This window comes from Asterias amurensis, chromosome 5 (assembly GCF_032118995.1).
Source record: "Asterias amurensis chromosome 5, ASM3211899v1".
Classification (NCBI taxonomy): domain Eukaryota; kingdom Metazoa; phylum Echinodermata; class Asteroidea; order Forcipulatida; family Asteriidae; genus Asterias; species Asterias amurensis.
Window position 1 is genome coordinate 3,195,202 of NC_092652.1, and position 26,592 is coordinate 3,221,793.

General features: G+C 36.9%; 2 protein-coding genes across 3 annotated transcripts in view; one reads left to right on the top strand and one right to left on the bottom strand.

Moving 5' to 3' along the window:
* LOC139937701 (peroxisomal trans-2-enoyl-CoA reductase-like) overlaps nucleotides 1–26,592 on the top strand; it is a 267,220-nt gene that overhangs the window by 168,836 nt on the left and 71,792 nt on the right. The window lies entirely within an intron of this gene.
* Nucleotides 6,324–26,592, bottom strand: part of LOC139937557 (uncharacterized) — a 38,310-nt gene continuing 18,041 nt past the window's right edge. For both annotated transcript variants that reach the window (XM_071932759.1, XM_071932758.1), the window contains 4 exons: nucleotides 15,655–15,711; nucleotides 14,561–14,616; nucleotides 13,200–13,298; nucleotides 6,324–11,645 (listed from right to left, as the gene is read on the bottom strand). In XM_071932759.1, coding sequence (XP_071788860.1) covers nucleotides 11,604–11,645; nucleotides 13,200–13,298; nucleotides 14,561–14,616; nucleotides 15,655–15,711 — 254 coding nt within the window. In that variant the 3' untranslated portion in view covers nucleotides 6,324–11,603. The remainder of the gene's footprint in view (nucleotides 11,646–13,199; nucleotides 13,299–14,560; nucleotides 14,617–15,654; nucleotides 15,712–26,592) is intronic.

Genomic DNA, 26,592 nt, shown 5'->3' on the forward strand with positions numbered 1-26,592 from the left:
GTCTCCGAGAGGTTGTTGAGAGGTCGTTGTTTTGTTACTCCCTTGTTGTTTCCGGAGTAGGGGGAGCGATACAAATTTTGTGGTCCGGCTAAACAAATCGCATCCCATCACATCCGGGGCCTCGTGGGATCTGGTCCGGGTTAACAACCGTGGTCAGACACGGAGCTATATGGAAATCCGGGTTAAGATGACATGCAACTCCGTCTTGTATATAACGGTTTCTTGTATTCCGGTTTAGAGTTGACCATGATCGGGGCTAGAGTGGGGATTTTTTTTTTTGGTAAAGCTTCAAAATCCACACGTTTCTTGAGAAGATCCGGAGCTGTATGAAATCCAAGTTCAGATGGCATGCCACTATGTTTTGTATCTAATGATATCTTGGAACTATTCCGGTTCAGAATTGACCAGAATCGGATCTAAAGCGGGAATAAGAACCGCAAATGGTTTCGTAATATAAGAAACCCATCGTCGGTCGGCTTGACTCAATCTAGGTCAACGGTTGACCTTAAAACGGATCTGGGTTCAGAGTCCACAGGTTGCTTGTAAAAGAAAAAGAAAAGAAAAAACCATTGATGCGCAGCGCTCCTGTTATACATGTACCTATAAGCTCGTTTGCCGCAAAAGAATGCTTTTCATAAAATAAACGTGTAAATTGAAGTTGTCGTTTTGTATAGTTTTGTATAAAACTTTTTTTTTTAATTAAAAATAATTTATTTCAAAATGTGAAATATTTTTTGTAATATAATCGCTCTCTTAAAAAAATAGAGCAGACAGCGCCATTTAGCTCAGATGGTCTGAACCAAATAATCGTTCATGCGAGACGACTTTGGAAAAATTGGGAAGTTGTTACTGAATAATGTTCTAAGAACATTCTCCACAAATCACTAGGGCTCAGGTTGGAATGAAAACTTCATAGTTTAGAAGGTCATGTGGCGTCATGAGCAGTGAAGGACGAGACTATAAATTATAAATAACTCATCTAAATTAGACCCAATTAACCCAGAGATATAAACGTGTTCAGTTGAATATTTCATAAACGCAGATAAAAGGGAGACTTCGTTATTTATGACTGACATAATGGGGGTGGAAGATACAGGGTTGTATCATTGGAGGTCCATAACGTTCCAGTTGAATGTTTTTGTTGCCGTTCTTCTTCTGTGACAGTTGTGTCTTTGATGTAATTCTGGTAGGCTTTGTGTTTTGTCTTCTGTAAATACAAACAATTACTTGTAAACAAAATTCTAGCACAATTATCGTGTAGTTTGTGTGAGCATATTTATGATTTTTAACAAGCTCGTGAATTACGCCAGAGATTTTCCTTTGAGCCAACGTCCATAATCACATTTGACCGTGCACAATTTCACAAGGCTTTCATAATTCTGGAGATTCGCAGTTAAAAGCGAAATATACACGAGTGTATCCATGAAGCGAAAACCTGCCCTTACCATTGCAGCCTTGCGGATAAGCACATGAAACCAGTCTCTTTTACCAGAAAAGGACAGGGAACAAGTCTATTTTTCAGAAAAGGACAGGGAACAAGTCTAGTTTACCAGCAAATGACAGGTAACAAGTCTATTTCACCAGTAAAGGACAGGAAACAAGTCTTTTTTACCAGCAAATGACAAGGAACAAGTCTACCTTACCAAAAAGGTACAGGGAACAAGTTTATTTCCAGAAAGGGACAGAGAGCAGGTCTATTTGCCAGCAAAGGACAGGAAACAAGTCTATTTTACCAGTAAAGGACAGGGAACAAGTCTATTTTGCCAGCAAAGGACAGGGAACAAGTCTTTTTTACCAGCAAATGACAGGGAACAAGTCTACCTTACCAGAAAGGGACAGGGAACAAGTCTATTTTACCAGTAAAGGACAGGGAACAAGTCTATTTTGCCAGCAAAGGACAGGGAACAAGTCTTTTTTACCAGCAAATGACAGGGAACAAGTCTACCTTACCAGAAAGGGACAGGGAACAAGTCTATTTTACCAGTAAATGACAGGGAACAAGTCTATTTCCAGAAAGGGACGAGAGCAGGTCTATTTTGCCAGCAAAGGACAGGGAACAAGTCTATTTTACCAGCAACAAGCAGAAGAATTTCTTCTCGAAGTCAGCAATCACAACAAAATCCAATGAAAGCAAACTCTAAACGCAGTTCGAGATGACTACACAAAATAATCTGGCGTGACCCAGATCTTCCGTCCCCAAAACGTTGCCAACGGGCAGAAATCGTGGGCAGAGGCACGCCAGCGTGTAAATTGAAAATGGTGGTCACTCGTCTACAATTATTATGAAATAACAAAATTAAGCAGTCAATTTATGATCCTGCCTGGCTGGATGCATGGAGGGAACCTAGACGGGTTTTATGAGGCAGAAAGTTGACATTATTAGAGGGTTTTTTTTCTGAGAAGAGGGCAGACTCTATTGGGCCGTGACCCAATTCCAAAATCGTCAAACATGATTGAGTAATTTGGTCAAAGTTTATCTTCATGGATGCATGGGAAAGCAATCGCTTGACAGAATCATTTCATGGGAAAAGATGATACGCAAAACTTGAAAGGGGAAGGAAATGTGGTTCGTACATTTTAAAAAGTGGGATCATCTTGATGAATGTTTTAAATAAGTTAAATCGTATTCAGCAGGCAGCCTTTTCCACCTTTGTAATTCATATGGAATGGGTTGTGTAATAATGTTTAAAGACAATAATGTTTAAAGACAAAAAAATAAGACATAAAATAACAAACCTGTGAAAATTTTAGCTCAATTTTTTTGGTCGTCGTAGTTGCGAGATATGAATGATATAAAAAACACCCTTAGTCACACGTGTGCTTTCAGATGCTTGATTTCGAGACCTCAAATTCTAAACTTGAGGTCTCGAAATCAAATTCGTGGAAATTACTTCTTTCTCAAAAACTACGTCACTTCAGAGGGAGCCGTTTCTCACAATGTTTTATACCATCAACCTCTCCCCATTACTCGTTACCAAGTAAGGTTTTGTGCTGATAAATATTTTGAGTAATTACCAATAGTGTCCACTGCCTTTAAACAAATATTCATTTTTGTTTAAAAAAAGAGACATATTTGTAATGGGGAGGGGGAACGTAAAGACAATGAACAATATGGAGCAGGTCATAACAAAGCTTTGAAATGTATTGAATATCTCTCTAAAGGGCTATTATTAATTTGTAAATGATGGTTCAACAAGTGTGCACATCTTCTGATAAAAAAAATAAATAAAAAAAATTGCCATATTATAGTCTATGATTCTTTTTATGAGAATTTTCATAAAAAACAGATAACTGGAATGGATGCAGTCTCACAGAGAACAATCGCTTATTATATTGTTAATATTATTTTGTAAACTATAGGCCTTTGGCACACTAGACTTTGGCACACTTCAACAACAAGGTCGCATCAATGTTAAACTGTTTCAGAATTTCAAGAGACTTCTTGTATCATCTTTATTCCATCCACTCGTCTGGCTTCATGCTTTGTTTTCGTTTTCGGTGAGAAGGAAGACATCTCAAACCCGGAATGTTTTTGTTTCAGTTTATGAAGAGGTAGAGGGGAGGAGACGGGGTTTACTTGCAAGGAAGGACGCTCCAGCTTCCCTTTAAATGTGTGTGTGTTTCAAATAATTTGATTTTAATTGCAAGGACACTTAGTGCATGACGCAAGACGGCCATGGCCACATTACTATAATGAATGAAACCATCCGAAAACTCTCTCACTTTGTGACTTGTAGAAGGACCCCCCCCCCCTCCCCTCCCAGGAAAAAGAGCTCCATAGTTTTACTGATTTGTGAACTTGACATTTTTTATTCCTTTGTAACCTAGATACTAATTTGTCATCACACTGCAAAACCGGGGTTGTTAATTATCTTGGTATCTATATGTGACGACACCGTCATGGTGTTAAAGGCAGTGGACACTATTGGTAATTACTCAAAATAATTATCATCATAAACCTTTCTTGATTACGAGTAATGATGAGTGGTTGATAGTATAAAACATTGTGAGAAACGGCTCCCTCTGCAGTGACGTAGTTTTCGAGAAATCAGTAATTTTCCACGAATTTGATTTCGAGACCTCAAGTTTAGAATTTGAAAATCTCGAAATCAAGCATCACATCACAAAGCACACAAATTCGTGTGACGGAGGGTGTTTTTTTCTTTCATTAATCTCGCAACTTCGACGACCGATTGAGCTCAAATTTTCACAGGTTTGTTATTTTATGCATATGTTGAGATACACGCACTGTGACGACTAGTCTTTGACAATTACCAATAGAGTCCACTGTCTTTAAATAACACCGATGTTAGGAATAATTAATTCACTACCCTAGTTTTTGCAGTGCATGAAGCAGTCAATTTTTTTTTATTTTTTTTTTGTGAATCTTCTACAAATTTATTTCTGAAAGACTGATCAATTTTGTTGATGACAATCGTACAGGTGAAAATAATCCAAATTATTGGGAAGAATTTCAAACTTGTTATCACATAATGTATATGTTATTCCAAAGGTTGTAGCATTTGTAATAATATATGTTATATTAGTCGGTAGTCTAGTTGGTAAGACACTGCTCTAGAATTAAAAGGGTCGTGGGTTCGAACCCCACCCGAGTAACATGCCTGTGATATTTTTTTCACAGGACTCGGGAAAGCACTTAGTGTACAGTGCTAACACACATCGGTGTATATGGGTAAAAAAACAAAATTAATATAGCATTTGTAATGTTTGCCGTCTGCTTGACGCACATGTTGTTCAATCAATTAAAGGGTTTTGTTACTTTTTGTATAAACACTTTTTTTGCCAAGACATAAATGCAGATGTATGGAATATAATTTACCAGTACAAGTTGCAGCTTCATTAATCGTCAGGGTTTTTTTTGAGAGAAAAAAAAGTGAAAATCACAGAGCAATGTTTTCAAGAGAGTCTCTTAAAGGCAGTATGGACACTATCGGTAGTTACTCAAAATAATTGTTAGCATAAAACCTCACTTGGTAACGAGTAATGGGGAGAGGTTGGTAGTATAAAACATTGTGAGAAACGGATCCCTCTGAAGTGACGTAGTTTTTTAGAGAGAAGTATTTTTCGACGAATTTGATTTCGAGACCTCAAGTTTAGAATCTGAGGTCTCGAAATCAAGCATCTGAAAGCACACAACTTTGTTTGACAATGGTGTTTTTTTGTTCTTTCATATTTATCTCGCAACTCCGACGACCAATCGAGCTCAAATTTTCACAGGTTTGTTATTTCATGCCTATAAGTAAGAGGAATGGTCTTTGACATTTACCAATAGTGCCCATTGTCTTTATATCCGTTGTACATGCTTCATAGTTTGACCCACACCCTTTGCAGAGTGAAGGCGCCCAATTTGTATGTGCAACTAATGCTAATTTTCTAAATCACGTGGGCATCCATGGTAATGATATATTCAACCAAATGTAAAAAGTTTAAAATTTGAATTTTTAGAGGAGTAAACATCGCCAACAGTGCGTTTAATTAAAACTTGATTAATTGATGGGAATTTCTTCTCTTCAATTATTTATTGTTGAACCTCCATGAACTGTCGACACTCAAATGTTTTACTTGGTTTTTATGTCATCATTTTAATTTTTTCGTATTTGGTTTTGCATGTTTCGGTAAATTAGGTTTAAGTTATAAACACGTTGAAATTGTGTACTTATTTTGGCATTAAAGTGCCATGCGACACGAGACAGTTTCCAACCAACATTCATTCTCAAATATTTGTCTATATAAAGGAACATTGCAGAATTGGTTTTTGCCAACAAAACAGTTGCTGGCATTGTAAGCACTTTAGGTAATCCACCATACATAAACTGACAAACCTGTAGAAGTTTGAAATCGATCGGCCATCTGGGTCAGGAGAGAATAGTGAAAGACCGATTGCATTTTGCATTGCATCGATGCCAAAATGAAAATGAATACGAATAAACGCTCGCTTAGCGATAAACTCCAAACGCGAAGTTAGACTATTTATTTCTTTTCAAATTATGACATTTCAGACAAAAATATAACAGGGATGTTTTCAAATATCATCATCATTATTAGACCGTGTAAGTTCTATGTAAATCTGTGATCTTCACGATTTTTGTTTCTTGCCAATTCTGTACCGTTCCTTTAAGTTTTTTCTTTTGGATATAGTAAGTTACAGCTAGAAGATAGTCTCTTGTGTTGCCGAAGTTCCTTGTGCATTTTACCTCCTCGTTGCATAAAAAAATGCTCTTTGTAACAGGGTCTTCAAAAAAAACAATGTACAACATTGACTCAAAAACAAAATAAAAAATCATAATTATTTTCATCTTCTTTTTCTTGTATGCTTTATTGTCACTACAAAGTCAAATAATTACAATGTATGAAATTATACATTATTAATGCTAGATTCTATCAAATTAATGCCCATCTATGTCTTTCTGCAGTTTCAAACACAATTAAAAGTTATGAATACAATGAAACGTGGCGATCGGTGAACTCAAAGCTATAATCAGCGCTACAGAAAACGTCTTCTAATTAATTAAACGAACCCATAAACTTGCCTTCTTACTGTAAGTAGTACTTTTTGGACACAGGTTTTAACTTTTTAAGTTGTGTTGTATATCATTCTTTGAAAAATCTCATAATTGTAAGTTTTCAATCTAATAATATTCGGATCAGACTGACCCACATTCAGGGGCAGGGTAAACAGGAATATGGATCAAAATGAAACAGAAAAGGGTCAGACCTACACGCAATATGAGTTAAAATCTTTTTGTTTTACCTGTTTGCGGTCAACCTGACTTAGATATGAGTCAGATTCCTTTTGACCAGCAGTCCGGGTCAATTCTGACTCGTTTTTTTCTGGAGAGTACAAAGCCTCATAAATTTAGGATTACACTTTAAAAACATTAGGATCAGGCTGAGCCGGATTCCGGGTCAGGGCTAACCCGAAATCCGGATCAAAATGACACCTTAAAGGGTCAGACCTACGCAGAATCTGAGTTTCATTTGTTTTACCTTTTTGGGGTCAACCTGACTTAGAAATGCGTCAAAGCCCTTTGGACCAAAAAACATGGTCAAGTCTATAAAAAAATCGAGAGTACCGTTTTACGATTGTTAAAGAATCAGCTCCCTTTCATCAATACACACATTTCCAGTTTATGATCGTGTTATCATTATTTGGCTATACCAGAAAAAAAAAGAAAAATAAGATGGCCCTACAGCCTTGTTTGCGTTGAAATAATGTAAGATATTCCTCGACAACAAAATGCACAGCGTCAACAGAGAAGCCTTATAAATACATATCAATTCGACAATCATGAATATTTTGAATAATTATACAGATTTCCAGGGAATGCTATAATATTTCTAGAAAGTTCAGCACCAACAATGCCTCTACACAAATTTTAATTAACTTGAAATGGATTCTGTCTGTAAAAGCATAATATTGTTTTTCTCTTATTGTCTGAACCATGTCTTAATTGAGATCATGGCCAAGCTTAGTGCACGTTGCTCGAAATGTCGTGTCTGTATTCATAATAAGGGTTAAAGACAGCCGATTACTTAAAAAAAATAGATATATATTAATAATAAAATAGTAGATAATTTCATTTGTATTTCAAATGATTGATTTATGTTTGTGGTGATTTAAATAAACATGTTGACCCTTTTCTGCCCAAAACTAAAGTGTTATTTAGAATAAAAACTAGTCGGATTACATGTAAATATTTCGCAAAATAAGGTAAAGGGACTTGAAAATGTTTCGTCTGGAGTTTTAAAGGTTCTTACGAAGGGATTGGGTTGTAGAGTTTGATGCCTTTGGAGGTTTATAAAAGTTATGTTATTCATACCAAAGACCAATTAGGCAATGCACTAACTATACGCTAATTAAATAATACTAAGCAATAAGTTAATTTATTTACGTAATCAGGAATAGTTCTCTTATTTATGGAAGGGGTGGGATGATTTGCAAAAAAAAAAAATCTATGCGCCGACTAATGTTTAAAAGAACTCGTTTAACTCTGAGTTGTTCTGTTATATTAGTCAACTTCATTGACCACCAATATAACTAAACTTTAGCAACTATACTTGTGTATACATTTCATATTTTTTTACGGATAAATATTAATCATTTATACGGCAAACCCTTGTTGAATGAAATAAATCATTTGAGTTTAACATAAATGTATTTAATGTTATGGAACATAGCCGATGAAAGTATCTGTGATGATGAATGATGGTTGCGTGCAGATACAATGTGCACCACGGCTGTGTGTGCACAACTAATTGGGTTCAAAGGGACGCGATAAGATGAGAACTGTTAATCTGTTTGATCTGACAATCCCCCCGAAAAGACAATATTTGTTGCAATTAAACAAACCAGAGTTGGCTAAAAAAATATAAGGATCAGTGTGTCAACAATCTAATGCATCAGGTTGTGGTATGGATGACCGGTCAGCAGCAAGTTGTCCGTCAAAATTCACAGGGATTGCACAGGGGGATAATGGAATTCATATTTAATCGGTGAAGTAATCAATAAACCAAATAAAATTTTGAGTCATGATTCCCATCGAAAGTTGCTTTAATGATAAATGAAGGCCGTGGCACTGGCCTCTCGGACATTGATACCCAATTCATAGTCAATACGTTTCGAGACTAAACAGATTTCGTCTTTTTAAAGATGTTTAGCAAATTGTTCATCAAAATTCACAAGGGTTGCACACCGAATAATAATTTATTCAGTGAAATAATTAAAATTACAAAATATATTGAGTCATAAATCCCATTGAAAGTTGTAATGCTAATTAAGAGTGCGTCGGACTATCAGACAATAATACCCAATTCGTAGTCAATTTTAAGACTAAACAGAATTTGTCTTTTCTTGAATAGTCCCTTTAAGCTGAATTTCTAAAAAATAAGTTACACAAGTCTATAATATTTTGTGTATTATATTGTTTCTTATATTCAAAAGGTTAAATACCTTGTCTTCAAGATAATTCTACTTCGAAGGTTTGCTCTATCTATTGTTTTATTATTAACTGAATTGTTATTCTTATTCTGGTTTTGCCCGTCGTATTAAAAAAATAAAAGGTTAACTGGCAGCATGATGATTTCCCTAAAAGAAATGTCAAAGTGTAGTTTCAAAAACCGCTTCATAATCATAATTAGCAATTTGCGATAGGATGGAAACTATTGGCATATATAGGCATGCACCGTTTTAGTTTGGTTGTACAAACACAATTACCAAAGTGATGATTATTTTGTTGTGTCCACCATTGTCTCAAATTGGTTTATGATATCTGTTTTTCTTGGGAAAGTTGCTTGTGAGAGAAGATGTTTACTAAAAATGTTTAATTCAAGAAAAGAATATTAATGTTTCCTATCTCTTCTTTATATTTGTTATGCATGTCGCATTCTTGGGAAATCTCTTTTTTCAAAGAAACATTTTTAAAGAAAATATTTCTTAATATATTAACATTGTTATTTATATCCCAATTAGAATAAACAGCTGCACACATAATATTATGTTAGACCTTTATCTTACCTCACGTAAGAGGTAGATTGTACCAGAGTTTGCCAGCTTAGAAATGCAACGTTAAACATGAATGAGTTCCAAGTTCTCCAAACATACCAACAGAAGTTTTGCTGCACATTATTTTAGTTTTAAAGAGGGTAAGATTCACGTAAAGTTTTAATAATTAAAAAAGGACATGTGTTCCTAGATATGACAAATTCTGTATTTTATGGTCAATTAAATTTTATTATTGTGGCATCGCTTTATCTCAAAACGAAGTTGATACAAAACAATCACCGTCCCTTTACAAAAGAAAACAAGATGTAAATTCCTAGAAAACATATTTTTCAAGTGGTTTAATTTGACTCATAAAATATGGCATTTGAGGGGCTTTAGTGTGCATAACAAGTGATATTAATATACATCTACACAAGTTAATTAGCGTCGTTGAGGACGAATGCCTGGGAATAAATTCATCTTAAAACTCAATAAATTCGTAAACATAATGTAAATTATGCTCCCTGTGGAGTCTTCAAATCTTGTTTTTTTTTTACCGAATTTGTATTTTTACCGAATTTGTATAGATGGAAATTTGCATCGGGGATAACAAATATATTTTTTCTTTCTCAAAATGTCTCTAACTACCGGCCAATCTCGGTGGTCTTGTTGGTCAGACATTGCTCTAGAATTGCAAAGGTCGTGGGTTCGAATCCCACCCGAGTACTAATAATGCATGAGATTTCTTAGAGCTCGGTAAAGTACTGAGTATAAAGTGCTTACACACAGCGGTGTATATTGGTAAAACCAAAAGATAATATTATTTGATTCTTATTTGTAGTGGTTCCTGGGGGGGGGGGGTAAACTTTTCGTTGAGGATTCAGTTTGGCTATATATGATTGTTTAATTGAATGTAAGCAACGAGGGGGTTGAATCGGACTGCACTCTTTTGTCTGATTCCCCGTATGCTAAACAACGATGTGTATGTTGACTATGTCGAAAAATGGCGCACCAGCCTCTTTTCCCCTCACTGCCTCTTTTTGAGGACAACAATTTTGTTTAATTAGGGAAACCATAGCTGTATCATGTTGGAAAGGGTGAGGGTCAATAATAGTGGCTGTGGCTGCAACTGCCTTGACAACAGTCGCAGCCACCAATTCAAACACGGCATGTACGGGTTGCTTGACTAGTGATTCGATTCTTCAGTGATATTGAATACTGCCCTCACGTGATGAACATTACAACAGGTTTTCTTTTCCACTGTTCCCAGCAGACCATGGTAAGGTTATTATTACAGAAAAAAACTGAATTGGTTGGAATGTATAGAGAGCTAAACAAAAATAAATTCATGGTAAATAACAGCTGAAAGGGAAGGTCAGACTTTGGTAAAATTGGTTTGAATTAAATTATCGACAAAAGCTAACGATCGCCCCTCATCATGAAAGCAGCAAAAAGATCGAGCGTTGTTGTTCTTATAATAATATCATAGTCATCAAGCACGTCACTATAGTCTGTATTATTTTTTAAATTGGACTTTCCTTTTTTTAATGAATCTTTGGTTTTAACGTCAGCTTATCAGGGTTATTTGCTCTTAATAAGCAAAGTTTGTCAGAGATAATTTTTAAGTCAACTTTTTCAAGTCATAACCAGTAATAGTTTAAAGACGTTTCCATTGTTGATAAACTTCCAAACTTGTTAACAGATGTTCTGGACAAATTCATCAATTTCTGCAAACTTTCATCAAATACCACCCTTGATTTGATGTATTGTTTCCAACAAATTTAACACTCTTTTTGAGTAGTTGTGCGGCATTCTTAAAAACTCTGGTCATCTGTTTTCGTTTTTCATTTATGCCTTTCCATAGTTTTTACAATCTCGGGAAATGGTTGGCAAAAACTCAGAATGTGACGTTGCAAAAGAAAGGTCTATTACACGACCCCATAAGGGAGAACTGTTTAGTCGGGTGCCTTGCTTGTTCGGATCGTCATTGTGTGGTGTGTGCATAGCTGAGTCGGCGGGCAGTCAGGTCGTCCCCAATAATGTACATCCTTGGGCTGGTTTATAGGTGATGATGAGTACAGAGTTAGGCACCGGGTTGAAACTACAATGGATCTCTGGTTGATGATGAGGCTATTTGAAAAATCTAAAATGGAAAGAAAGGAGGAAAAATGAAACAGGTTATCGTTGGCCCTGTAAGATCATTCTGAGCAAAGTTTAATGAATTAAAATTGTACAGGTAATGGGTTTTATTACCCGATGAACTATGCAACTGACACAGTAGCCTGGCTGTTTCAATAACGCTTTACAAATAGACTGCAATGGCAAGCAACAGGGGGCGCTCTTCATGCTTCACATCTTCACAGCTCTGTTTCGTACGTAGCCCTGTCTTTATTTATTTCGTTTACTTCATTTACTTCATTATGCAAACATTGCTTTTTGTTTGTTTACATCCGGTTGACTATAGTAATGCAACAGCTACTAAAGAAAAAGTGAAAAGATAATTAGGATATCATTTCAAAAACAGTTTAAAACATTACTCTTTATTTTTGTACTGGTTTTTGTCAGCTGTACGGCAAACTACAAACAAACTGTTTCTGATTGCATCCTCTTATTATTCATGGTTTATTAAAAACTATTTTGAATCATCCTCCTCCAGTCCTCGCTAATTTCCCATTTGGGGAGAGAATCTCCGGCGGACAGAACTCCATTCTCACAACTTAAATCGACCAAATGAGGGCGCTATGACATTTTCAACGTCTCTCACTCATTGCCTAAATAATTTAACCCTCTAGTCCCGCACCGCCCGAGTTTCTGAAAACCAATTTTTCAAGATTCTTGCAGTAAACAACTGGAATCGAAGTTCAATTTTTAAAAGATAGCTTAATATTTATGCACAATTTTTTACCCTTTCGGTAATGTTTGTATAAAAGTACAAGCTCCCATTGGGAACAATAAACGGCTCTCGAATATTTTATTGTAAGGATAAAATGGACACAATAGCTTTTCAAGGCTTTTATCTGGCTCAATGCTCATATTAATTTAATGCGAAGGCGTTAGTTTTCGACTTTTATCTGGCTCAATGCTCATACTAATTAAATGCGAAGGCGTTAGTTTCTGAAAATTAATTTTTCAAGATTCTTGCAGTAAACAACTGGAATCGTAGTTCAGTTTTTAAAAGATAGCTTAATATTTATGCACATTTTTTTACCCTTTCGGTAATGTTTGTAAAAAAGTACAAGCTCCCATTGGGAACAATAAACGGCTCTCGAATATTTTATTGTAAGGATAAAATGGACACAATAGCTTTTCAAGGCTTTTATCTGGCTCAATGCTCATACTAATTAAATGCGAAGGCGTTAGTTTTCGACAATATCATCATTAATGATGAATAAATACAGTTTCCTTTGTGTTTACTAATTGGTAAGAGCTAAATTATTTCATCGTCATTAGCTTCGACAAGTCAACTGTGAAAGGAGAATTTTAATGATTTATAAACAACTGGATGGATTAACAAATGCGTAGACCTACTAATGACTATCGAGTTTTCTGTTGATGTTCCCTTTTTTCTACAAACACAAACTAGCGAGGTTTCCTCCTACCGCATACAGTGTATATCGCTAGGAGTCGTCGAGTGCTAGTTGTCTGTTTGTCGTGAGTTGGGGAATTTGTTGTTATTGTTAGTTTTGAAGAGACTTACTCCGATTATGTATCTTTGCCACTCCGGTGATAATTCATCGAACCACACATCTAGTGTACACTGCTGACTGTTCGTCCAATCACTTTCCAAAGGCGGTGACTAGAAAATAGAAAAAGGAGTATCCTTAAAGACAGTGGACACTATTGGTAATTACTCAAAATAACTATCATCATAAAACCTTTCTTGATTACGAGTAATGGGGAGAGGTTGATGGTATAAAACATTGTGAGAAACAGCTCCCTCTGAAGTGACGTAGTTTTCGAGTTAGAAGTCATTTTCCACTAATTTGATTTCGAGACCTCAAGTTAAGAACTTGAGGTCTCGAAATCAAGCATCAGAAAGCACACATTTCGTGTGACAAGGGTGTTTTTTATTTCATTATTATCTCGCAACTTCTACGACCGATTGAGCTCAAATTTTCACAAGTTTGTTATTTTATGCATTTGTTGAGATACACCAAGTGAGAAGACTGGTCTTTGACATTACCAATAGTGTCCACTGTCTTTAATTATTTACTTAGAAAAGGTAACACTTTAAGTCATGTTCGTTTTCGATATTTTGCCATAATTAGCTTTCCCGAATGCCAATGTGATCAAACTTGTCAAAATGCTATATTATTTTCACGCTATTCTCTTTCGATAGGTACCAAGTTGTCGCACTGACTAGTTCACAATAGTGCGCCCTCTCTTGGTATGTGAAACAACTTTTATTTAATTGCTTCAATTGTCACAACACAGTGGACACTGGGACACTTATCAAAGAGCCTGATCTTTCGCCGTTCTGTCCAAATTGCAAAAAAAAAATCTTCTTTCTTCTATAACTCAGTATTTGTCAGTTTTTAAATAACTATGACATTTCGGTTTTATATTTAAGTTTCAAAATTTAATGTTTATGCCTTATCGCCTCAAGGTGTTAGTTGTAACAACGGATTTAAAAATCACAGGAAACAAATAAAAGTCATAAAATCAGTTTTTACGACACGTTGCCTTGGATTCGGCGATTTGGTCTATGACAAGCGTTTGAAACCGTTTGCTATGAGATGCATATGGGTACAAATATTTTGTAAAAGTAGAATATAATGATCAACACAAACATGCCTCGAAATCGCACGGTGTTACTTATACGTCATGAACAAAAAACGGTCGGCCATTTTGTGGAGTCAAAGTTTTGGCTTCACAAAATGGCCGACTGTGTTATTTCACGTAATAATTGAACCGTGCAATTTCGAAGCATGTTTGTGTGGATCATTGTGTTCTAATTTCAAAACATATTTCCAACCATATGCATTTCGTAACAATCGTATTCATTCAAAGAGCAACTCGCCGAATCCAAGGCAACGTGTCCCTTTAACAGTGTCATACCTGTATCTTACGAACATCTTTCGAATTGTCATTTTCAAACGGTCCCGATCGTTTACCTGCGATGTTTAGAGACAAAGAAAATGTGGTTAATTCGTGGAATTACCACTTAAATTGTAAACCACAATCATACGATTACTATTAAGATGGCACAGTGGTCTGCGTCCTAGTGCAGATCCAACAGTAGTCGTAAGCTGCACGTTGATAAGGGGAGCAATAAACCATAGATTAGAAAGAAAAAAAGAAAAAGAAACGAAAAAGGACAACGACAACAGAAAAACCACACATTAAACAAGCAAACAAACACCCCAACACACGGATGAGCGCACATAGGGTACCAGACAAGACTGCACATTTGGTTGTGCCAAAATAATGACTTAGAAACCACGTGACCAAAAACAAAAACTTGTTCCCTCCGTGTAGCAACTCTTTCAAGTCACAGCTCTGGCATCTGTGACTATTATACCGCCCTCTATTGACTTTATTCTGTATCAAATACATTCAGAAAGGTCCCTCACCGTTTCATTAACTCGTTCACCAGTAATCTTTAAAGACACTGGCCACTATTGGTAAATGTCAAAGACCAGTCATCTCACTTGGTGTATTCCATCATATGCATAAAATAACAAACCTGTGAAAATTTTAGCTTGATTGGTCGTCGGAAATGCGACATAACTTTGAAAGAAAAAACACCCTTGTTACATAAAGTTGTTTGCTTTCAGATGCTTGATTTCGAGACCTCAAATTTCTAAACTCGAGGTATCGAAATCAAATTCATGGAAAAATACTTCTTTCTCGAAAACTACGTCACTTCAGAGGGAGCCGTTTCTCACAATGTTTTATACTATCAACCTCTCCCCACTACTCGTACCAAGTAAATTTGTATGCTAATAATTATTTTGAGTAATTACCAATAGTGTCCACTGCCTTTAACTTCATACAAAAATTAATCGGGTGTTTGGGGCAAAACAGTCCTCTGTCCCCTGCTACCGTATCGACTCCTTCTTAACACTCTATTCTCACCACGTTAGGCACGGCCATGAATAAATACACATCCTGTCAGATCTCTTAAATTATTAAACCATTTAAACACTTACCGAAGCCGCTACAATGGATAGCACATTTCAATGTCGTACAGGAGTCGCATGAGTTTGCTGTCAAACAAGAAGGAAAAGAAACAAAAACATTAAATGTTGAGACCCAGGGATGAGTGGTTGTATCCTGCTTGAGTGGAGACTAGCATTCGTACAACATTTGAGAGAGTTCAGGGTGATAAAACGATCTCAAGGTTTACTAATGGGAATGTTGATAATCGAGTAGTGAATTATTTAAGGTTGTCAAATTAGTCCTGCAAATTATGAAATAATTGTTCGTTATAATAATGGTTTTAAAACTGTACATCAATTAGCGTGAATTACGGAAAAAATGCATCAGGTGGTTTAGAGTAGTGTATTGTTTAAGGTTCTCAAATTAGTCCTGCAAATTATGAAATAATTGTTCGTTATAATAATGGTTTTAAAACTGTACATCAATTAGCGTCAATTTTGTAAAAGAAATGCATCAGGTGGTTTAGCTGTTACTTATTTTCGAACCATTTAAAAGGATCAAGTTGTGCAGAACAGGTCACCAGGTGGGCTTAGCGGCACTGGGGTGGATTTCACAAAGGTAGTCCTAACTTAGGACTAGTCCTAGGCAATGCTAAGAGATAGGACCAGTCCTAAGTTAGGATGAGTTACTGGTCCTAACTTAGGACCAGTCCTATCATTTAGCATTGCTTAGGACTAGTCCTAAGTTAGGACTACCTTTGTGAAATCAACCCCAGGACACCTTTGCCATTTGTCAAAGATCAACATGCATTACATAAGCATTGCGTGAAAATTTTAACTCAATTGGTCATCTAAATTGCAAGAGAATTATTCAAGAAAAAAATTCCCTTGTTGCACAAATTGGTGTACTTTCAGATGCCGACAAGGGCTTCATGCCTGAAGTTATATTTGAGTGAGAAATTACCTCTTTCTCAAAAACTACGTTACTTCAGAGGGAGTCGGTTCTCACAGTGTTTTATAGTTCTGCGTTGCTCGTTACCAAGTAAATTTATGCTAACAATAATTTTGAGTAATTACTAATTGTGTCCAGTGCCTTTAATGAATCTAAACTCATTTTTGCAAATTCTGATTTGTCTAATTAAATTTCAAAATGGCTGACCTTAATAGTTAGAAGGGGAAACAAATCAAACTGAAATCACGATCAATTAATGGTCGGCTTGACAAGGGGAAATCTCTCAATCGTGAATCTTGTTTTTTTTTTGTTTTTTGTTTTTTTTTAAGAGTCGAAAAAAGAAAAGAAAAAAGGCAAGGTTGACTTGATCCGTGATTGAATTATTACGACCTTGCTGTTCCTGCACTTAGCGATAATTCGTCATTTACGCTTTTGACTTCACATCCGTCATCTCGTAAGGAGATTGTCAATGAAGGAAATGCTAAATTTGTATTATTCTTGTTAATAGAATGTCTGTGCCATAGGCAGATCTGGAACTGGAAATATGTTAATATACAACTCTAATTTACGAATTTCCTTACATGGCTACAAGGCTATAAATATTCTGAATTTGAAACTCAGTATATATCTGAAGAGAGGAAAAATATCTTGTATTCGACCGCATGGAAATTTATTTGGTTGATCATTTTGCAGAAAGTGACCGAGAAAAGCTAAACTATTCGAAACAAAAATATAGCGGTATCATGAGATTTGGGGCATTGCTTTATGAGGTATCAACCAATGGTTTGCGCTTGCACAATGTGCGTCTCTACTTAGCTGGGTAAATTGGGTTCTTTCAAGAACTATGCTTGCTTAATGATATTCTACTACCGGGGAGTAGTTTTTTTTTTAGTGTTGGAGACTTCTCAGTTCTGATAAGAACTGTCCTGCTTTTTAAACTACTACCTTGGCGGAAGGTGGGAAAACGGCTGGGACTACTTTGTGGATCGAGGGGACTTCGCGTTATAAATGTCACTATCAAGGAGTGGGGTTCTTATTGGTCTCAACGTTTCGCCTAGCTTACTCAAGTCATCTTCAAGAGAGAAGCTATAAAAATGACATAATTTACATAGATACAGACAGGGGACCGGCCAATGGACTTCCTTCTTTTTACCGCTAGCTGGGGGCGCCCTTCTTTTACGACGCAATGTGTTATTATAATATCAGTCGGTTGAATTTATATCTGTGATTGATAATAACAATATTGCGTATTGACTTCCAACGAGTGTCCTCAATTAGCCTTCAATGGAAGTCACTAATTAATTAACCAGACCCAGATCAATGCAGATTGCGACCTCCACGAGTAGAGACAGGTTGTTCCTGAAGAGGTCGCTCGGCCTTGCCGTAGGTTTATAGGCTCGTTAAACAGTCGCTAATTCTAAAGGACACCGTCCGGTCTCGATGTAACAAATTCGATTAGAGTTAGACTTCAATTTCTCTTTAAGAGTCATCCAATAATAACATTAACTCCTTCAATGGTTACATTGCGCTCCGTGGAAATAAAAAAAAAATTAAAATTGAAGGAGGAATCAGAAACAGCTTTAGAATGTGAAGTCTCGCGAGATGTTATTTCTGGAATAGCCTCGGGATAGGCCGATGAGTTTTAAATTGTCGACTCAAAATTGCACACCATGGTCGACGTGCGTAATCTAGAGTCAGCATGGTTGTATACATTTAGCCTCTGCAAAATTGATGAGCAATTTGATGTTTGGAAGTGGTTTACATGAATAATTAGTTGATTTGTATTAAAAAAAGGAATGCAAGCTTGAGGAATGTACTGTTCCTGTCAATCACCCAATCCCCATCGTTTCGACGACGTGACAAAGTGATCTCTTCTTCTTGCAGCTTTTCCAGCATTAGGAAAGATTTCCATTCACTTTTTATTAGATTGCAGCCCGCAGTGACCAATATAGTTGAGATTATTCCACTTTCTTCATTTTACATCTCGCTATATAAGCTCCTTTTGTGGCTTAGAGCAACGAGAGTATTTCTTTACAACGACAGACAGAGTTAAAGTGCCGAGAAGATGATGGATGAAGTGGGTAGAATGGTTACAATCTTAGTAGTCTGGATGACGAGCCCGTCGGGGGAACGACTCTCTCTCTCCATCTCTCTCTCTCTCTCTCAGTATCAGTGTCCGGAATACACACTCCGATGCGCACACACACAACTTACATATCGACCTAATTCGAACTGACCACGGGGGAAATCGCTCCTTAAAAGCCACGAATTATTGGATGAAAATATGACACCACCTGCATTAAATGGTTGTCAAAAGTTAGAACGATAATGACAAATTGAGTGGAGAAATGTGTGTGGCGTAGGTTGTTGTTATTGTTGTTGTTATTGCAGTTTGTGCTGTTGTTGTTGTTCCTTTTTTGCTGTTGTTGTTGTTGTTGTTGTCGTTGTTGCTGCTGTTGCTGTTATTGTTGTTGTTTTTGTTGTCGTCGTCGTCGTCATCGTCGTCGGCGTTGTCGTTGTCGTTATCGTAGTTGATCATGATGTGTCACCGTGACGTCATTGCAGTATGGGTCAATAACTTCTTTTCTAGTAAGAGGTAAATTATTGTTCGACTGCAGGACTTGCAATTACGAGGTGGTAGGTTCAAATCCTACGAGGGTAACCACTGATTTCATCTAGTTACAGACTTTGTTAACCAATGTTTGTATGATAGAGATTGGTTGTTGCCAGCTTGGTGTTCTATATACCCTTGTGCAAGTTTACATTGTTCCCTTGACCGGAAGATTATTAAAACAGATAGACAGACAAACAAACAAACAAACCAGTAGGCCTACTTAGTGCGTGTCAAGGAAAAATGTCACATGTGACAGATTTGAGCGCTTCATACGAAGCCACTTTTGTTTATCATTATTATTATACTCCAAGACAAACAAAATTAAACAACGGATTTGCATTCGTGCTTTTGTTATTTTTGTCTATTTCCCTATCTAAAAGAGACACCATAAACAATGGTACGGCAGCCACAACGAACTAACACCAACAGAAATCCATCACTTCACTGCAGTAATAAATTGATACCGAAGGCTCCCGTTGCGTCGACGTACGTCTCGCTAAACCCGGGTTGTTTGTCATCATCTTAATGCATCAGAACTGATCAGAAACGTAACGTGAGACAAAGTCAAGACGTATCTTGTCATAAACCCTAGGATGAATGCTACCTATTAATGGATCTTGATGTCCCAACGGAGGTGTCATTAACACCCTTACTTCAACCCCAACCAACCCATCCCCTGTTTTTTGTTTTATGCAGCCATGATATTTGCGGAGACTTCCAATGTGATTTATCTTTACAGTTATTATTAAGTTACAGTAATTCTAGAGGCTTTAATATCTTTATAAATCACTATCATTGTAAGACAATGATTTAATCCATTTGTTTAATCTGATGACACAGCTTTTACAGATCATCTACTTCTTCTTCTTCATTTTCTTCATTTTCTGATTCGTCCTTTTCTATCAATGATAAACAGTAATCCAAACCAATAAGACAAACCAAAATGTCCTTTTACGGAATTACAAAAACAAAAACATTAAAGGGAAGGTACACGTTTGGTTATTACTCAAAACAAATATTAACTTAAAAACGGACTTGGTAACATCCATGTTTTACACATTATTGGGTGCAGTGTTTGTGACGTCATAAGGAAACTGTGACATGGTGGAACCGTAATTAAAGCGAGGCTGGAAGTAAATTATAATGTCGCGGCTCAGTGATAATGAAACAATAACATTGATCCGTGGTATAGTTATGGATTTTTTTTACACAATACGGACTGTCAGAACTGCCAGTCAAAGTCGTGTGGAAATAATTCTTAAGAAAAAAAGTGATTGAGTGTGATGCTTTTTCTGGCAACTTTTCGAATTTATAAAAGGTCAAATCTAAAACCTATACAACATATCGATAAAAACACCCTTGTCGTTACCTCATACGATAAACAAATTAGACATAGATCTGTGCATTATTACAACAGGTCAAAATACTGTAGTAAGATTTGTTTCTAGACGGGTATTCACAAAAAAAACATGTCGATAATTACTGAACCTCGATGAAGCCTGCCTACAACAAAACAACAACATTTTATCAAAGTGTTTTGATTACATCAAGTGAGAAGACTTCGTGTACGTGTTCCGGTTAAGATTGATTGCTTAACTTTACAGAAACGGTCCTTTAAAAGCTGCACTTCTTCGTAAAAGCTTCGTCGTTGGATTGTTTAAAACATTGATGTTAAGACTAATGATCGATCTTAACATGCAGAGTGATCAATGGGTGAACTTTTTATTTAGTCTTTGCAAAACAAAAGAATGCAGGAACGTGTTTTTTATGGGGGTGGTAATATAATTGGTGTTAAGCTTGTGGGGGTGTTTTTGCTTCATTTCTCGTTTGCCCCTTTCTTGTACTTTTTAATTCCAAGTTCCTGAAAAACAAAAACTGTGCAAAATGTTTTCACAATTGGGGTGCACTTTTTCGAAAAAAGAAATTGCTTGTTAAATGTTGTGAACTTTTAACTAATTTGTGCAAATCAATAATTCAAAACACCAATATTTCGATCACCTTGAAGAAACATGTTTTCAATTTCTGGTTCATACAGAGTGCAATAACCCAGGTCAATCAGCAATTCCAGGAATGTTGGTGTATTTTGACGGAGTTATCAAGGGGGGACAGTCGTATCAACGGAGCTTGGTGAATCCACGAAGCGACAGGCCGACACTTAGCACCCTCCCACGCCCCGTGATCACCCCCACTACCCGGGTTGTCACTTCCAGCTAAAGACGGCATCATCCTTTCATCACTTCATGATGTAAGTTATGCAATTTTGCGCTCCGTTTTTTTTCTCCTTCTTATTACACAAAACATATCTCTTGATTTTGGACGTGAGCCGATGTGATTTCTATCCAGCAACGTTAATTACCGCTTGGGAAAACTATCACGTTGTAAGTTTGGACAAACCTGTCAGAGATGGTTCGTCGGCAAATCAGCTCAATTTACAGAGTGTCGTTGTTTTATGAAGCACTTAAACCAGTTGTGAATGTCAGTTCAGAAACAATTTGACTCAAAACCCTAGAATATGAGCTGTCTACAGACTTAAAGGGCATTGGGACACCTTTAGTAAATGTCAGAGAGTAGTGTTCTCACTTGGTGTATCCCTACATATGCACACAAAAAAACAAATCTGTGAAAATTCAGACTCAATTGGTCATCGAAGTCGCAAGGGTTAGAAAAAAATGAAAAACAAAAACCCTTGTTGCACAAAATGTTTGTGGTTTCAGATGCCCAATAAAAGTATTCAAACCTGAAGTATTTTAATATTTGAGTGGGAATTTTCCTCTTTCTTGCGTTAATTCAGAGGGAAGCCGTTTCTCGAAATGATTTCTACCATCAACAGCTCTCCATTACTCGTTACCAAGTATGTAATAATTATGCTAACAATTAATTTGTGAAATTACCAAACGAGTCAAGTGCCTTTAAGGTATCGCAACACACAGGAACTCCTTGCGTCAATTTCACACATTTATACGAGACAAATGTAGGCCATCATAAATAAGTTTGCTTTTGTTTACTTCAACTCATTTTGTATAATGTTGGCAGCGTATAGAACATCACAAATTAATAGTGTTTTATTTTTTCGTACACATCGTCAGCTCGGCTCCAATGGAGTGTAAACAACTTTCACGGAACGGCATTTTTAGGTGGGTGATGTTTAGTGTCGGTAAAGTAGGTTAAATTCATCACAAACAACCAACGCAGTCAAAGAAAACATCTTCCTTTGAAAGACTCCGGAGTCTAAAACCGATCTGTTCATAATTGACCTAGTTTATCAGGTCTAATGGGCACTGACCCATTTATCATTCAAGCTGACCCGGAAACTGGTCAAACAATGGATTATGCATCAACTTGACCCACTTCTTTGTCAATTTGACACAAAGATCGGGTTAAATTGACCCAGAAACGGGTAAAACAATTTTTCTCAATATTTTTTTTTTTGCGGTAATTTTGACCTGTTGTTTGGTTTGTTTATATTGCACATCCAACCTAATTAAATTTGCTAGATATCATGTTTATCAAACAGTAATGATCTAGGTGCAACTGGTATACCTTATAAACTCATTTTGGGACTTCACATCAGAAGCCTGAATAAAAATACTAAAAGGATGCTTCTAAACATGGAAAACCCTCAAAATTGACAAATATATTGATTTATCTTTATTCGCAATGCTTTTCTCTCTTTGTTAAAGCGCTGAGACGTGGTATAAATAAAAAAGCAATATAGCCCAGTGTATGTATGTATGTATGTATATGATGTATGTATTATTTCAGTTAAAGCATCTGGACACTTTCTGAACAGAACAAAAATTAAAAGTTCACTTACAGGGTTTACAGAAGGTGGGTGAAAGACTTCTCTTGAAATATTGTTCCAAGAAATGCTTTACTTTTTGAAAAAAACTTTAACAATTATCAATTCTCGAAATCGAGAATGTCGGATTACTTTAAACACATGTCATTACACGGCGAAACGTGCGGAAACAAGGGTGGGCTTTCCCGTTATTTTCTCCCGACTCCGATGACCGATGAATTTTCACAGGTTTGTGGTTTTATGTATAAGTTGTGATACACGAAGTGTGGGCTTTTGGACAATACTGTTTACCGATGTTGTGCGATTGCTTTAAATCGATCAAATAATCATAAATTTAATCATAAAATCTCCGATAAAGCGAATTCGCTTTTTGTTGTTTCCTTATTCAACAAGAGGACCTCCTAATTGGTTACACTATGGTTGATTTGACTGCACGATGCTATTAATGAAAACCAAGCCATTCAAAAACTAGTGACCTTAATATTAATATTACCATGGTGACATACAAACAAATTGCGTATTGTGAGGGAACCTGTTTCGAAGGGCTAGGATGATTTGTGTTTAGATAAAAACCTAGCAAGATTTTCATCAGCGTACCTCAAGGTTGGCGAATAACTGAGACGCTGTGGATTGTGGAAAGAAAATGATTTGTTTTTCTTGTTCGGTTTGTACAAAAACTTTGATTAGGCGGTGAGATAGTGTTTTATTGAACTAGTTCAGTCGTTATCATTCAGTATTTTGTTCACCAACCATCGATGGCCATAGATTGTGTATAAGCTGACCTCGAGAGATTTGAGTCTTCGCGAGAATCTGAACTTCTATTAGACAGTTGTTTTTGAAAAGATCTTGTGTAGCCGTTTGGAAATATGGTGAACTTATTCACATGACACTGTTATGTTTGGATGAATTAGTCTGTATATGCCTAACACCCAAACCAAACAGTGCACTCAAATAATATAGTGTTCGCCACACGTCAGCAAGGCCAATTGCGATGTTTTTATAAGTTACACCCACTGAAAGTTACACCCACTAGTGGTATAATTACTCAAAACTACAGCACCTCAGTAAGTAATATTTTCATGGAAGCTTTCTACTATCATTATCTTCAAACTGTGTAAAGTTTAATGTAAATCTGTGGACATTGTGTTTTTTGTCCTATAAAAAGTACATAGCCCTTTAACCAGATTGTGTAAAACGTCATAAATACGCAAAGAGTGATGACGTCACAGCCACTATTCAAACGTCGTTGCTCCGCTATTAATACCGTACGCCAGACTAGTGGACTACTGCAATGACGGTCCCTGATCGAGCAAAAGTAAATTTCATATACCATCCGTATCCAAGTTCAAACTGCTAGATTAAAGCGTATAGGCTGAGTGGTTTCGCGTCACTTCTCAATCTGAGAGCGTCTGTTTTATTCATTCCTCCCTCCCCCAGTACAAACATCCCGAAACAAGGAAAGGAAGGAAAAAACGAAAGTCAGCGATGAGAATGTGATTCGTTCCGTAATAAAACATTCCTGTTATTTGTGTTGTCAGCGACCCGGTGTTTCCGTTCACGAATCTCGGACACTAAATCAAAATGAAAAGTCTTCTTTTTTTTCCCCTTTCTATTTGGATCTTCCACGGTTCTTCAAGTCCGCATCAGTGCTCACATGTCCGGTTTGTCTTGATGCCTCCGTTCCCAAAACACGCAAAAGGATTAGCTGATATTGCCAACTTAGACCACCGTGAAATGTGTCTAAACCCCAACAGTGCACTGCACCACTCTAACCCCGCGATCATTTGCGTAGTTTCTGAAGTCGACAAGGGGAGGGTGGGGGTGGGAGGGGGGGGGGGGGCAGGGGGGACACACTCAATAAATACTGCACGACAGGAAAAATAGTAAAATATATTGTGCCACTTTTCCCCGCGATTATGCACTGCACAATGCCTGAGTTACGTGGCGATTTGACTTGATAATATTTATCAATAAGCAAACTTGAATCGTCGATTCTCATTGGACGACCAACAGCAACAAGAATGTGATATAACCCTATCACACGACCCGTATCATATCCCTTGCATGACGTCACACTTTCAAAAAGCGTACTTTGCCTCGAAATTGCGTGGTTTTCCATTTCCTTAAAGAACTAACACGGTCGGCCATTAATACGAGAGTCAAAAATTTGACTCCCATAAACGGCCGACCGTGTTAGTCGACGAGGTAAAAGGAAAACCGTGCAATTTCGAGGCATGTTTGTGTGGATCGTTGTATTCTACATTTACAAAATCTTCACCATATGCATTTTATAACAAACGGTTACAAACGCTTTTCAAAGACCAACTCGACCGATCCAAGGCAACTGTTCCTTTAAATTATGTGGACGTTTGTGTTTTGTGTCGTACAAAACGTACCCAAACGCTTCAAGATAAACATTGTTCTATATGACAAGATAACGTGAACAAGTTCAAATCTCTTGCCACAAACCGGTTCCACTCTAGCGAGCCATTTGCGATCAAAACCTCCTCAACCATCCTATGTCATCAATTTGTAGGTTAGGTAGAAGAAAGTCAACCGTAAGGTGGTGCATGCGTTGAATTTCATTCAATGAAATAGAAAGGACTGAATTATGAGCAGAACGAAATCATGTGTCACGAAAACGTAATTGACTGCTCTTTCAGACACCCCTATGTTCCGACAACCCTATAAGGCAGTTCTAAAAAATACCTGATGATTTTCACGGTCGAGTTTACGGATTTCGAAAATACACTCTGGGGTGTCGAGACGTAGGGGTACCGAAACCCTAGGCCCAGGGATATCGAAACAAATGTATAACCATAAAGAGAAACAATAGTTTGAATGAATAAGGACAGCATGATTGTGTACAGTTTTGAAAGCATGTTTATGGAGCAATATAGTTTTGCGACGCAATGGCTAAGTGATACCAATTGCATTTGTTTAAAGGCACCGTGCACTATTTGTACTTAAAATAAATGTTAGCATAAAAACATACTTGGTAACGAGCAATGGAGAGCTGTTGATATCAAAGCACATTGTAAGAACCGGCTCTCTTTGATATTGAGTTTTTGAGAAAGAGGTAATTTCTCACAAATAGAAAGACTTCAGCTGAAGCCTTTTCTTACGCATCTGGTAGCACAACAAGTAATTCAGCCAGGGTCTTTTTCTTTCAATATTCTCTTGCAAATTCGATGACCAATTGAGCCCAAATGCTTACAGGTTTGTTATTGAATGCATAACGTTGGGATACACTAAGTGATGATACTGGGCCCAATTTCATAGAGCTGCTTAAGCACAAAATTTTGCTTAAGCAAAAAAAAAAATCATGCTTAGTAAAATCAGATTACCGGCCAAGACTCCACTCAATTGTTATGGTAAGTAAACAACAGCTAATTACCAGTCACAATCAATGTATATGGCATGAAATTTTGGCCAGTAACGTGTGTAAAATAAGCAAGCTATTTTCGTGCTTAAGCAAATTTTTTGCTTAAGCAGCTCTATGAAATTGGCCCCTGGTCTTTGACAATAGACCTTTTCGCAAATACTGGGGCGCGCGCGTAAAGCTTGGAATTAGATGCATTGTGGTCTAGCTGGTAGCAAAATTTGATTCATATCTATCCCACA